Here is a 13,537-nt window from a genome sequence, read left to right as displayed (position 1 = left end):
TTCATTGTTGTAACCGATATATTGTTAAAACCGGTATCATTATAAGTGGACACGACTGTACACGCTGAAATTCGGCACACATATAGCATACAACTGCCTGTCGTTTTTAATACCAGTTTAGATTATGTACTTGCCTGATTCGACCACAATTCATTCAAAATTCGTGTCTTCTGCAGCACCATTGCCAGGGCAACCCGTCAGCAGCCTGGTTATCTGGGTCGCCGTCCGCCGATGCTGGAGACACGTATTTCAGATTAATTCTGGTCGTAGCAGGCAATTGTCGAAACTGATATTATTAAAAAACGATACAGGTATGCACTATCTGCCAAATTTTAGCGCGAACAAGCGATCAGATAAAGCGATCAAAACATGTTAAGATTCCTGTTTAGCAATGCAAGTTAGTTGCAACAGTCAGAACACAACTTTGGTAAAAATTGCGCATGCTTTCACATTGCTTCCAGCTGCACTGCTGTTATTAGCTTTGTAGACACTAGTAGTCTCATCCCATGATTGTCGTAATTTTTGCTGTGTAAATGTTCTGCGCAAAGAAACAATTTGGAGTTCTCAATTTTGAACTGCTTTTCTTGTAGCTGCAGTGAGGAGCCTACTCTCGGACTCAAGGGGCACCGCTGAGGCTGCCGCGAAATCGTGGCTGAGACATTCATCGGAGCGATCAGCTCAGGCCCGCAAGAGCCCATCTGACGAAGCATGTTATTATGTATGTACTAGTGCCCACAAAATAAAGCGGAACACGGGTCTCAGAAAAAAGCTGTCTCCTTCATCTGGGCTGCTGATGAAGTGAAGGCTAAAAGTGTGAAGCTGAACTTTCGGGTGACCCACACGCACACGCATCCAAGCTATACACATACGCACCTGCTTGCAGGGCGCGGCACAAAACGAAACTGTTTGCTCATGTGCTCCGTTATATTTTTGGGGCACTAGTACATCTCATGAAATAAAACTTTCATTTTACTTGCGACTAGTGTTAATAGAAACAGTGGCCTGCCACCGTTTTACAAACAAATGCATGTAAAAACCGCGCAAATAGGCTAGGTGTGCATGTTACTGTGAAACATCCGAGAATTGTCCGTATATCTGTGCTCGGACATCTGCTGGAAGAACTGTGCATGTTCTGCAGTCTTGCATCGGATGCTCCGTAGGACGTCCGAGAGGACATCAGAACGAAAACTGGATGTCCGACGAAGGTCCAAATGTCTGAAGCGGGCGTACCGTCGTTCGTCAGTCAGATGTCAAATGTCGTGTGTGTGTGTGGACAGCGCCTACCACAAACGCGACAGGATAAAGTGCAAACGAGGCCTGCACAACCAAACGAGCGTTTGCACTCTGCCAAGTTGCTCCCTTTACCCACTGCCACCTCCTTTTTTAATATAGAACTGGTAAATACACCCAGATGTTATCGCTGCACAGCATCTTGGCGTACTGCCAAGAAATGAATTGTGATGTGAAGGCGGTGGCGCGAAACGGACGCGCTAGCGAATGTTTTTTGTTTTTTCAAATTCTCAATGGGAAAAGTGAGGGATGGGTTCATTTTGCAAGGGGGTTGTTACGCGAGTAAATATGGTAACTGTACTGGTATGCAAATAAGTTCTCGTAAGTTTCTTCGAGGCTATTCGATAATTCGAACTCTTTTTCCCGATCCCGTGAAATTCGAATGAATGAGCTTTTACTTATTTGCTTGCATACAAGTGGGCCGGGTTTGGGGTGAAGCAGCATGAGCAAAAGCACGGCAACTGTAAGCCATCGCAATGGCTTTTCCACACATCACCGTCATGAACTATCGTAGCGCCGCATTCATGAAGTGAAAGGGCAATGGAGGCTGTTGCATTTGCCAAGTAGATGCACCGTCTCTGGTAAAACACGGCGCGTTGTATCAACCGCACTTGATGGTAGCGATCCTAGACATTCCTCTCACGTTAGTTCGTGTTTGATCGTCATGAAACTTGAGGGATTCTGCCAAACTTCCAGTAATTCAGCACTAGGTAAGAGAAAGTCGGTGCCACGAGTTCGTTATATTAAGGTCCACCGCCTAGACGTATTCGCTACATGAAGTTTTCAAATACATGCACTTAAATGGGGGTAGCGCTAAGGAATTGAAAAACTTCGTAACAGTCAGGAATTAGCTACATGGAGGTTCGCTACATAGAGGTTTAACTATACAGGAAAACCTATTTGATACGCATTTAAAAATGCGGGAAAACGTAGTCTAGCCCAGTTATAGCGAAGCTACTTATAGCGAAATAGCGGTTATACCGAAGGAAGTTCAATTTCCCATTCCCATTTTTGCACTTTCAATAATATTTGGGCCCAGTCTTAACGAAGTAAGTAAGCGCTCGTCAGCGGATATGACAGTGATTTTGTACCAAATAAAAAATAATGTATCAATCGGGAGATTTTTACGCCTTCAGGCAAATTTTTGTGTGAAAATAAAGATAAAATCTGGAGGCAGCCGCATTCACAGCGTCGTCTGCTCACCTGCGAAGCAACAGGTTGATCCACTGTATCGCTTCACTTGGCGTCTTCGTGATGCGATGTCCCATTGTGCCATTGAGCAAGTTGCGCAGGAAGTAAAAAAGTAAGAAATAAAAGGCAATTCTCGGTGAGGTAATGGAGCAGTGGTCGACTTAGCCAATCGCGGTTCTTGAATCTCTCTCTCGGACTTCTCTCCTCTCGGTTCTGGGCCCGCGAGAGGGAGTCAGGGAGAAAACATTGTGGCAGTGAGACAGAGAAGCGAGAGCGTTTCCTCCGCTTTCGTGGATCTTTGTATGCACTTTTCTCGCTGACATCATCACGCCTTCCTGCCTTGTTCCGCTTCTCACCTTTGATATCTCGTGACCCCCGACTTTGCCTGGGCAATTTTTAGACAATGCACCCACTCAGTTATCCGATTTCTCGGCAATATTGAGTCTCGCGAGCACCAGCACTTCAACGGGAAAGAGAAAAGTGTTGTCATTGAAGACGAAGCATGCCATTTTGGACGAAGTGCGCCGAAACGTGAAGTATATCACACAGAAGTATGAAAATGCACAGTCCACACACACCACGATAATAAAGAACGGCAGCAAGATCAACGCCGTTCTCGACGACGTTGGCAGTGGGGACCGAAAGAGGATTCAGTGCGCCATGTACGCCGACGTAGAAGCCGCACTTTACATGTGGTACTTGGATGAGCGATCAAAGAACATCCCGCTCAGTGGACCCATCATGCTAGTGAAATCTAAGGATTCAGGCTTCGCTCTCGGTCATAACTTACAGCCTGGAAATAGGGCAGCAGTGCGGACACGGTGCCTGCCGAGAATGAAGCTGTCGCAGTTGAAGTCGCTGCAACAGCCGATGGTGCCGCCACGACAGCCTGCTTAGAGCAGCTATGGGAGTCTGCTAAAAAGTTGGACCTAGTGCCTCCAGGTCTGCCTCACATGGGACTTCATTTCGGCCGACAAAGAACTTGTTGCCACGCAGGACTTCACAATTGAAGAAGTTGGCGGGAACGTCATGGAAGGGACGGATAGTGCCTTCAAGAGTGACTGCGATTACGCTGGTTGCGCCCCTCCGCAGCAGCCATCGCAGCAGTTGACACACCACAGATGTACCTCGGGAGTTCAGAGCAGAACTTCGGTTCGCAACTGGACGGTATGGAGGCCGCGATCCTGAAGACCGCACTAGCAAAACGTGTTCAGGGAACGCTGGACCACTTCGTCCAGCAACAATAAAACAATTTACTCAAATTTGTCGCTTTTTTTCATAGTCCAGATAAAACGAAATAGTGGCTATACCAAAGCAATTTCCAATTCCCACCGACTTCGTTATAACCGGGCTAGACTGTATTATCCAGGAAAGCATGTAATTGAAACTGCCCGATTTTGAAAAAATTTACCCTATTTACTCGAATATAAAGCAAGCTCTTTGCATGATTTTTTACTCTCAATGTCTACCTCGTGTTATAATCGAATACGGCAATTTTATTGGCCTAAAGCAGCGGCAGAGTTCAGCCATATTGAATCGTCTGCCACTCAGTCTTGGCAGTTTTACGATGTTATGTTGGGAACACGGGTACCAGGGAAGCCAGATCGACCCAATCCCAATCCATCCTAAGTGAAAACGTTGCGCTCTTTACTCGAAAGCTCAGAATCACGTCACGCGCTTGTCCCATCTTTCGCAGTGGATTAGTGCAATTACTTCTGTCGTTATCGTATTTCGCACAATGGCAACATGCCGTGCACAGTGCAACACTTGCTTCAAAAAAGGTATTCTGATAGCAGAAGAAATCGAAAAATTCTGGGGCCACTCAACGGCTAAACGTTAACTAACCTACCATACGTAAATGGCGGATGCAGTGGGAGGTGATTTTTAAATGTGAGCCTGACCGTAAAGGCTTCCGATGACATCGTCTGGGAGGTCGAGAGTGAAAAGGAAGACTCGATTTTCGAACATTCGGCATCTGGCGACGACGACGAATGAGTGTTTCTGAGAAGACTGAAAGGGCCATGATATCTATTAAAGGTAATTTTTTCAAACACTTATCTCATCTTACATTCGTGGTTCTATTTTTTGCCAATTGGGCAATCTGCAAAGTCACCCCTTGCGTTACATTCGAGTAAATATGATAGCTGCTAAATGAGGTACAAAGGCATTTGAAATTGAGACTTTCACTGCATAAAGTACAGATTAGCATTTATAGATATCCAGTATGAACAGCCGTCTTTTTAACTCTTGTGAAATTCTGTATTTACGTTGCTGTGAGCCCGGAAGAGATTTAGTAACAAATCAGGTTCGTAGAAGGTAATAACGAGCCGCGATTGCTTCCTTGGTTGCTTCTAGATGCTTCGCCCCCTTACACCATTGACATGTGAAGAAGCCATCGCAATCGCTTGCAGTTGCCGCATTTTTGCTTATGCTGTAACCCACCTACTCACCAGTTCGTATTCAAGCGGAGTTACGACATGGTTCCCCCTAATACCCTGAAGGGGAGACGCAGGTCTTAGAACGGTCGAAAATGGTAAAAAAATCGATTTTGAGAAACACCCATTTTCTGAAGGTCTAACCTTTCGAGCACCTGCACTCAAATCATCAACGCTGAAGTCGGTCAGGAAATGCGATAAAATCGGTTTTCAAAACATCACGGCAGCCGCGAAATGCCTACCGAGAAGAGAAAATTTGTTCGAAATTCCCGCGCGCGCCGGTTTTCCGAAGGCCATTTATGGTCTCTGATTGGCTTTTACGCGGCGCGCTTCCCATTCCGCGCCTCCTATTGGCTGGCGTGACCAGAGCGTCATTTTTTCTTTCTGTTTTGCGTTCGCCGCCGTGGCTGCCTGTTCGCGTGCGTCTGCGATTGCGCTCGCGTTTTTCGACGCACCGTTTTGTGCCGATCGTTTTTTCGTTTTTTTCCCCTTGCGATCAAGATGCCGGAAAACGGTAGATTGTAACCGTGCACGCAACGAGCCTTTGGAAGCCGTAAGAAACAGGCATGGAACAAAAGCTAGAAGGCGCCGGTTCCAAGCATGCTGTCGGGACTTGCGTTACGACAACACCGCAGATTCAAATTACAGTGCGAACTGCATCCCGGATCACGATACACTGATGCCGCCGCCGCATACTACTCTACGGCGGAGCCAACGCACTGTGTTGAGCGGTCGGCGCAAAGTCCGTTTTGTCTGAAAAGTCGGCGACCCAACGCGAGTTTCACCGCAGCCTCAGCGCGGAATACGATGCCAGTACAGAGTTCGCGATTGTGGACATGAAAGCGTTAACAACTTTACTGTGCACACGAAGTCATGTTAGCAAGATATATGAAGTTGAGAAAATCGCATTTGAAGTTTTGACTCTGACTGCAGAAAATTTTGGGAGGAATCTTCCAGTGCAGATTTTATTTCAGTATTCCCTATCTGTCCCCTTGCAAAACAAAACAAAAAGTGTCTTATTCCATCCAACGAAACATTTCCTAAAAATGTTGAACATGTGTACATGACGAAATTGTAAAAAAAAAATAATAAATTCATAAAGTTATGGGTTTACTTATTTTTTTTTCTTTTTAAAGCCGACGAGAGCGCGGGCCTAGGATGTCCAGCTCTAAGGTTAATATCTTGAGCCCTGCAAACGGTTTCTTGAGGAAATTAGCAGTCCCGTGCCAAGGGGCGTGTGGCAAACAGTTGGGTGGCCCTGAAAAGCTCCGTTGTGACGCTCGCGATTGACCGCTCGCATCTTCGCGATCTCGCCGCAGGTTCCGCACTTCGTGTGCGCAATAAAGTTGTTAACGCTTTCATGTAAACAATCGCGAACTCTGTATTGGCATCGCATTCCGCGCTGAGGCCGCGGTGAAACTCGCGTTGGGTCACCGACTTTCCAGACAAAACGGGCTTTACGCCGACCGCTCAGCACAGTGAGTTGGCTTCGCCGCAGAGTAATACGCGGCGACGGCATCAGTGTATCATGATCCAGGATGCAGTTCACACTGTAATTTGAACCCGCGGTGTCGTCGTAACGCAAGTCTCGACAGCACGCTTGCGACCGGCGTTTTTTGGCTTTTCTTCCACGCCTTTGCTTACGCCTTCCAAAGGCTCGTTCCGTGCGCAGTTACAATCTACCGTTTTCCGGCATCTCGATCGCAAGGAGAAAAAAAGAAAAAACGATCGGCAGAAAGCGGTGCGTCGAGAAACGAGAGCGCAAACGCAGACTCACGCGAAGAGGCAGCCACGGCGGCGAACGAAAACAGAAAGAAAAAAAAATGACGCGCTGGTCACGCCAGCCAATAGGAGACGCGGAACGGCGTGCTTTTCAAGCGCGCCGCGTGACAGCCAATCAGAGACCATAAACGGCCTTCGGAAAACCGGCACTCGCAGCCATACTGCTTGAGCGACGCCATTTTGTGATAGCGCAAATTGCGCACAAAGAAAACAGCTTCAAACCAAGCCCAAGATGGCGGCGATCGGCCGGCTGAAACGCCCGTGGCACGTGCCGGAATTTCGAACACAATTTCTCCTCTCGGGGGCATTTCGCGACTGCCGTGATGTTTTGAAAACCGATTTTATCGCATTTCCTGACCGACTTCAGCGTTAATAAATTGAGTGCAGGTGCTCGAAAGGTTAAACCTTAAGAAAATGGGTGTTTCTCAAAATCGATTTTTTGACCATTTTCATCCGTTATAAGATCTGCGTCTCCCCTTAACATTCTTCAATACTATATTAGCCCTTGAAATAATAGTACAAAGTTAATTAGTCAAGTTTAGTTAACTCTTAGTTTCATCACTGAGGTCTATAATGTACATAATGTCCACCTTGCTGTATTCTCCTGCACAGATTGCACTGATATATCTCTCACAGGGTTTAAAATAATGACCTATAAAAAGGTAAAAATTCATCCGGTATATATACACATACACCGCATCTGATTCACTCCACTTGAGTTTCGTACGTAAAAAGTGCCACACTTTCTAGCACTGCAGGACTTTCGAAAATGAGTTTTCATTGTTTCAAAAAACAAACAGCAAAGCCTTGCTCGTGGCTTCAAACTCTCCATTGAGCCTAAACATCCATCTGCAATAATTAAAAAGGCAATCAGTAGGTTTTTGTAAATCGAGTTGGTAATAAAAATGTTTGCAACTAATTCTGTCCACCTTGGCCAAGAGGTGCACGCGCACACATATGCAGCCCTGTTGGGGCTACTGCAGAAGCCGGAAAAAGAAAGTACAACATAATCAACAGCAAAACCAACAAGTATAAAAAGTCAACAGCAGAATCAGAAACTTACAAGAGATCGAAAAGAGGTCTCATTGCAATGGTAAACAGCAAAACCATGCAGGATAATAAGTCAACACCACAATCATGGATTTCCAACAATGCTCAAAGAGAGGTTTAAAATGGCAACAAGCATACGACACCAGGCAGAGAAAGCCAGTGCTCAATGACAAGGAATGAATCTAAATTTGAATGTGTCTGTGTGTTCCATCTCTTGCAGTGAATGGTAAGCATGAAAGTGGCATGCATGTGCTCTCCTGCGCTGTAAAGAAAGCATACATAAAATATAGAAATAAAAAACATCCTCCCCTACACTAACTATGTGCACTGACATCAGTGGAGGACAACACACTGCAAAAAATATGTCATTTACAATTAAACTAGAGGCCTCACTTTGTCTTCAGCGTCCTTTATATGATTTTGCTTAGGTTGTAAGAAAAAAGAGGCACATACCTTTACAACTTCAAGATCTCCAGCCTTTGCAGCCTCTAATAGTTGGAACTCCACGTCTGCACTGCTTCTTTGAGGTTCTGCACAGAGTTGGAGAGTTGAAACTTTCTTAAGTTATACAAATGGAACATTCAGACACCCTTAAACCCAGTAGCCCAAAAGAAGGACATGGGCCTTTTTCCTGCCCCTCAAAACTAAAAATTTATGCATGAATGCATCCACTCAGGCCAGAACAGCAAAAGTAACAGTAAAAAAAGCAGACCCTGCTGTATAACAAATTGCAAAAACAGGTTTCCCTACATGTACTCCGAGTACCGTATATACTCGCATAATGCTCGCACTTCTTTTCGTGGAAAATTGATGCTAAGTTGGGGGGTGCGATAATTATGCGGGGAAAATTTCGAGCAAATTTGTTGGAGCACTAAAAGCAAATTTAAATAGGTGCAAATCAGGATTCTTAGGTCAGCTATTGTAAATATAACCATAACATTACTTTCAAGCAGAACTTACCCTTCTTGTAAAAGTACAGGGTCACCAAAAGCACAAATTGCTAAAGCACTTTAGTTACTGCATGCAGCCTCATCATCACTCCCCGCATTTCGTGGTATAATGCTCACAGCAGACCATACAGTTCTACTCTCGATCAGAGACTTGATCTGAGTCCGTATCGACACTGCAATCGCTGTCTCCAGTAGTGCACTACGCAGAACTCATTACGCCGAAGTGCCTGCTAGCAGTGTGGTTGCTATGCTGTAGCCTTACTCGAAAGCTTTCAGCTTAAAGGCAGCTGTTTAACTTGCGTACCGCCACCGCCCCACCGCGATGCGGCACTAAGAACACGATAGACGGTGGAAAAAAGAGTAACACGGATGGAATGAAGGAACAATGACAACGAGACGCGGAGACACCTCGCAAAATGGCGACTATGAGCATCATGGAGGTAAAGCAAAAAAAACAAACAAACGACGAGCATAACTGATGATGATGATGATCTACCCAAGTACGCTATCACCGCCTAGTAGCGTGTGCACACAACGAGGTCAGCTAGGTTCAGTAGCGCTCCAAAGATGGCGATTGTTACTAATAGCACACAACTCCTGCGGTGGTAATATTGGTTGTGCAATGATTATGCGAGGGAAAAAAAATTCTTATTTTTGATGCCCAATGTTGGGGGGTGTGAGCATTATGCGAGTAAATACGGTAAATACAGTACATAAGCTCCTCTCTTTGCACCCTTGTTGACAGCAAAATGCATCCCTAACATAAGGACATTAGGGACCCACCGAAGCCAACATGTAGTGTCGGAACGCAGCAACTGAATATCAACTGCAGTCCGTGCGCCACTAAGAGTCTGATAACTCCGGCTCGACAACAGAGTGAGCAAGTGCATTTGGTGGCCTGGATATGCACTCTTCCTTGCAAAAAAAGGGAATGCTTAGATTCGCTGGCAATTTTTTTCTTCTGTAAAAATAGGGGGGTACTGAGTGAAAGGACCTCAACCCTTTGCAAAAGACAATCATTTACCAGCAGCCTGCATGCAGTTATCTTACACCTGCCACTGAGTTCTGACCTACTGCTAAAGCTGCGGAAGTGCAATCTATAATGCCACATGAAAGTACTCTTCTATCCAGGCTCCAGTCATTTGCCACGTGTCCGACCACATTACGAAATGCAACAACTTTTTTTACGCATTTCAGATATGCAGCAGCAGTAGTCTGCCAGGGTGTAAGTGCACGGCTGCATTTTGATGGAGGTGAAATGCGAGGAACCCCCGTCTCATACTTGGCAGGCAGTTTCCTCGGCTTAGGCTGCTTCTGATGAACAAGGTGAGGTAGGTGCAGCGGTGGCGTACCGGTAGAACATCCGCCTCGCATGCAAGAGGACCGGGGTTCAAATCCCGGTGCTGCGCAATTCTCCACCGGATTAAAAAAAAATAAAAAATCCGCGTGTCATTGTTCATTAAAATTGTTCATTAAAATTGTTTGAACAGATCGAATTGGCCGAGATATCAAAGCTAATCAATAAGCGCAAGGTGGCCGATATAAGGAAGTATAACATGCAGAAAATTGAGCATGCTGTAAAGAACGGGAGAAGCCTTAAAGTGGTAAAGAAGAAATTGAGCATAGGCAAAAACCAGATGTATGCGATAAGGGACAAGGCGGGCAACGTCATCACGAATATGGACAAGATAGTCAAAGTAGCCGAGGAGTTCTAAACAGATCTCTACAGCAGCCAAAGTAGTCAGAATCGTAACGAGATTGGCGGCAGGGAAAAACAGTCAGACGTTCCACCAGTGACGAAGGACGAGGTCAAGAAAGCATTAGAAACTATGAAAAGGGGGAAATCAGCTGGAGAGGATCAGATAACTACAGATTTGCTAAAGGACGGGGGGGGATATCGTGCTATAAAAACTGGCCACCCTGTATACGCAGTGCCTGGTGTCATCGACGGTACCGGAACCATGGAAGAATGCAAACATTGTCCTCATTCATAAGAAAGGGGACTCTAAGGACCTTAAAAATTACAGACCAATCAGCTTACTGTCTCTTACGTATGAAGTATTCACTAAGGTAATCGCTAATAGAATCAGGACAACCTTAGACTGCAATCAAGCAAAGGATCAAGCAGGTTTTCGGAAACGGTACTCTACTATCGATCATATCCATACCATCAATCAGGTGATAGAAAAATGCTCGGAATATAATCAGCCTTTATACATAGCATTCATTGATTACGAAAAAGCATTTGACTCAGTTGAAACATCGGCGGTGATGCAGGCATTGCGAAATCAGGGGGTAGACGAGCCATACGTGAAAGTGCTGGAAGATATATATAGTGGCTGCACAGCAACCATAGTTCTGCATAAAGAAAGTAACAAAATTCCCATAAAGAAAGGTGTTAGGCAAAGAGACACAATCTCCCCAGTACTATTCACAGCTTGCTCAGAGGAGGTATTCAGAGACTTGGAATGGGAGCAGTTAGGGATAAGGGTAGATGGAGAATACCTCAGTAATCTGCGATTTGCTGATGATATTGCCTTGCTAAGCAACTCGGGGAATGAACTGCAAATAATGATTGATAACCTAGACAGGAAAAGTAGAAAGGTAGGCTTGAAAATCAATATGCAGAAGACTAAAGTAATGTTCAACAGCCTCGGGAAGGAACAGCAGTTGGCATTAGGTAGCGAAGTACTGGAAGTAGTAGGCGATTATGTCTACTTAGGGCAGGTAGTAACCGCAGATTCGGACCATGAAAAGGAAATAACAAGAAGAATAAGATTGGGATGGAGCGCATTTGGCAAGCACTCGCAGATTATGACTAGCAGCTTACCGGTATCGCTCAAGAGGAAAGTATACAACAGTTGCATCTTACCTGTACTCACCTATGGGGCTGAAACGTGGAGGCTAACCAAGAGAGTTCTACTTAAGTTGAGGACAACCCAGAGGGCTAAGGAACGAAAAATGGTAGGGGTAACATTAACAGATAGGAAGCGTGCAGAGTGGGTCAGAGAAATAACTCAAATTACCGACATTCTAATAGAAATTAAGAAGAAGAAATGGGCATGGGCAGGACATGTAGTGCGAAGAGAGGATAACCGATGGTCGCTTAGGGTAACAAACTGGATTCCAAGAGAAGGAAAGCGTAGCAGGGGGCGGCAGAAAGTTAGGTGGGTGGATGAGGTTAAGAAGTTCGCGAGGGTCAAGTGGATGCAGCTAGCACAGAACCGGGTTAAGTGGAGAAATATGGGAGAGGCCTTCGCCCTGCCGTGGGTATAGTCAGGCTGCTGCTGCTGCTGCTGCTGCTGCTGCTGCTGCTGCTGCTGCTGCTGCTGCTGCTGCTGCTGCTGATGATGATGAACAAAGGCCAATAAAACTGCATTTTGCTTTTCAATCATTTCAATTATCCCCCTCCTCCACGCCACATCTCGATTCCCGGATGGTACCTTGTCCTAAATTCCATGTGTGCTGCACTCGCAGGAATACAACATCGCGAACGAGGAGCTATGCTAGAAAAGGTATGAAAGAGATGTGGAACGTAGAGAATAGTGTGCGCAGCACGCACTGTTTGGCATCACAAAAACGTTTGGCCAAGGGGACAGTCAAACACCGTCATTCAATGCTAAGTGCTCACGAAACGTCTCCATAACCCTACGGGAGAGCTTCACATACTGCTTACGGGTGACGCGCCACAGTGCAGAGAAGGGCAAAAAGCTGGCTGCTCTCGTGACTGAGGAGGAGGCCTTAGCTGCGCTCTTTTTACGTGAGGGCATGCTGTTTCAGCTACACAGGCACCACCAAAAAAATTGCTATTTTCTCTTGCAGTAAATTGGAGCTGCTGAGGAAAAGGGACATAAGCATAGAAAGAAACAGATTGCTCCACCTCTGCCTTGAATTATGTGCACGTTTGTGAAGAACAGTTAATGTTTGCAAACCCAAATAGCCGATGCCGGGCCCCTTATGTGATAAGCACACAAATCGAATCTGTAGAATTCGCGAGTGCAATTTTGATAACTGTGAGGAGCGAATTCACGTTTCAGTGAATAAAATTATCAACACAGTGCAGTTCCGGCCGCAGTGACACAAAGTTGACGATAGTGTAAGTTGTAGAACGAGCATACAAATGACGAAGACACCTCTGTGACCTGATCTGCTGAACAATGCTGAAAGCAACAGGCAGCTGTATTCAGTAAGGCCTCATTGATATGCTTTTTTAAAAATGTGGGGAAAGAAATGTGTTGCCCGGGAAAACATATGATCCGAAATGCCTGATTTAAAAAAAATTTTACTGCTGAATGAGGTACAAAGGCATTTAAAATTGAGATTTTCACTGCATAAAAATGTAGATTAGCATTTATAGACGCCAAGTATGCATCGCCCTTATTATAGCTCACACAGAACTCAGTCCGTATTTGCGCTGTCCTCAGCGGGCACGAGGTCTAGTAACAAATCCGGTTCAAAAAAGGCAATGACAAGCCAGGATTGCTTCCTTGGGCATTTCCGGAGGCTTCGCCCTCTCACACCAGTGACGTGGAGAAGCCATTGTGATGGCTTACAGTCGCCGCGCTTTTGCCCATGTCCCCCAGATCCGGCTTGCTCGCGAATAGCAATCAAATAGTTCACCCCTATGCCCTTAAGGCACTGCATTTCTCCTCATGAGTCATGTTTCATGGGAACGGGCACTGCCTTGTACGAATCGCTTCTCTGCACACAGGCACTGCAGAAAAGCAACTGTGGCGGATGAGTGCCTCTGATCAGTTTTTCATGTCGCAAGTGCTGCTCGTTAGCACATGTCTGGTTGAACGCAAAATCTATTATCGACAACAATTTGTCGAAATTTCA

The 13,537-nt window shown here is 45.6% G+C and overlaps 1 protein-coding gene across 1 annotated transcript in view; it reads right to left on the bottom strand.

Annotated features, from left to right (window-relative positions):
- The window catches only part of Tnks (tankyrase), a 334,637-nt gene that overhangs the window by 193,471 nt on the left and 127,629 nt on the right, over positions 1-13,537 (bottom strand). The window contains exon 11 of the mRNA XM_084591573.1: positions 8,202-8,278. Within this exon, the coding sequence (XP_084447699.1) occupies positions 8,202-8,278 (77 nt within the window). The remainder of the gene's footprint in view (positions 1-8,201; positions 8,279-13,537) is intronic.

The sequence above is a fragment of the Amblyomma maculatum genome, chromosome 1, assembly GCF_055883805.1.
Source record: "Amblyomma maculatum isolate TAMU_Amacu chromosome 1, ASM5588380v1, whole genome shotgun sequence".
Lineage (NCBI taxonomy): Eukaryota > Metazoa > Arthropoda > Arachnida > Ixodida > Ixodidae > Amblyomma > Amblyomma maculatum.
This window is presented reverse-complemented; position numbering and strand designations above follow the sequence as displayed.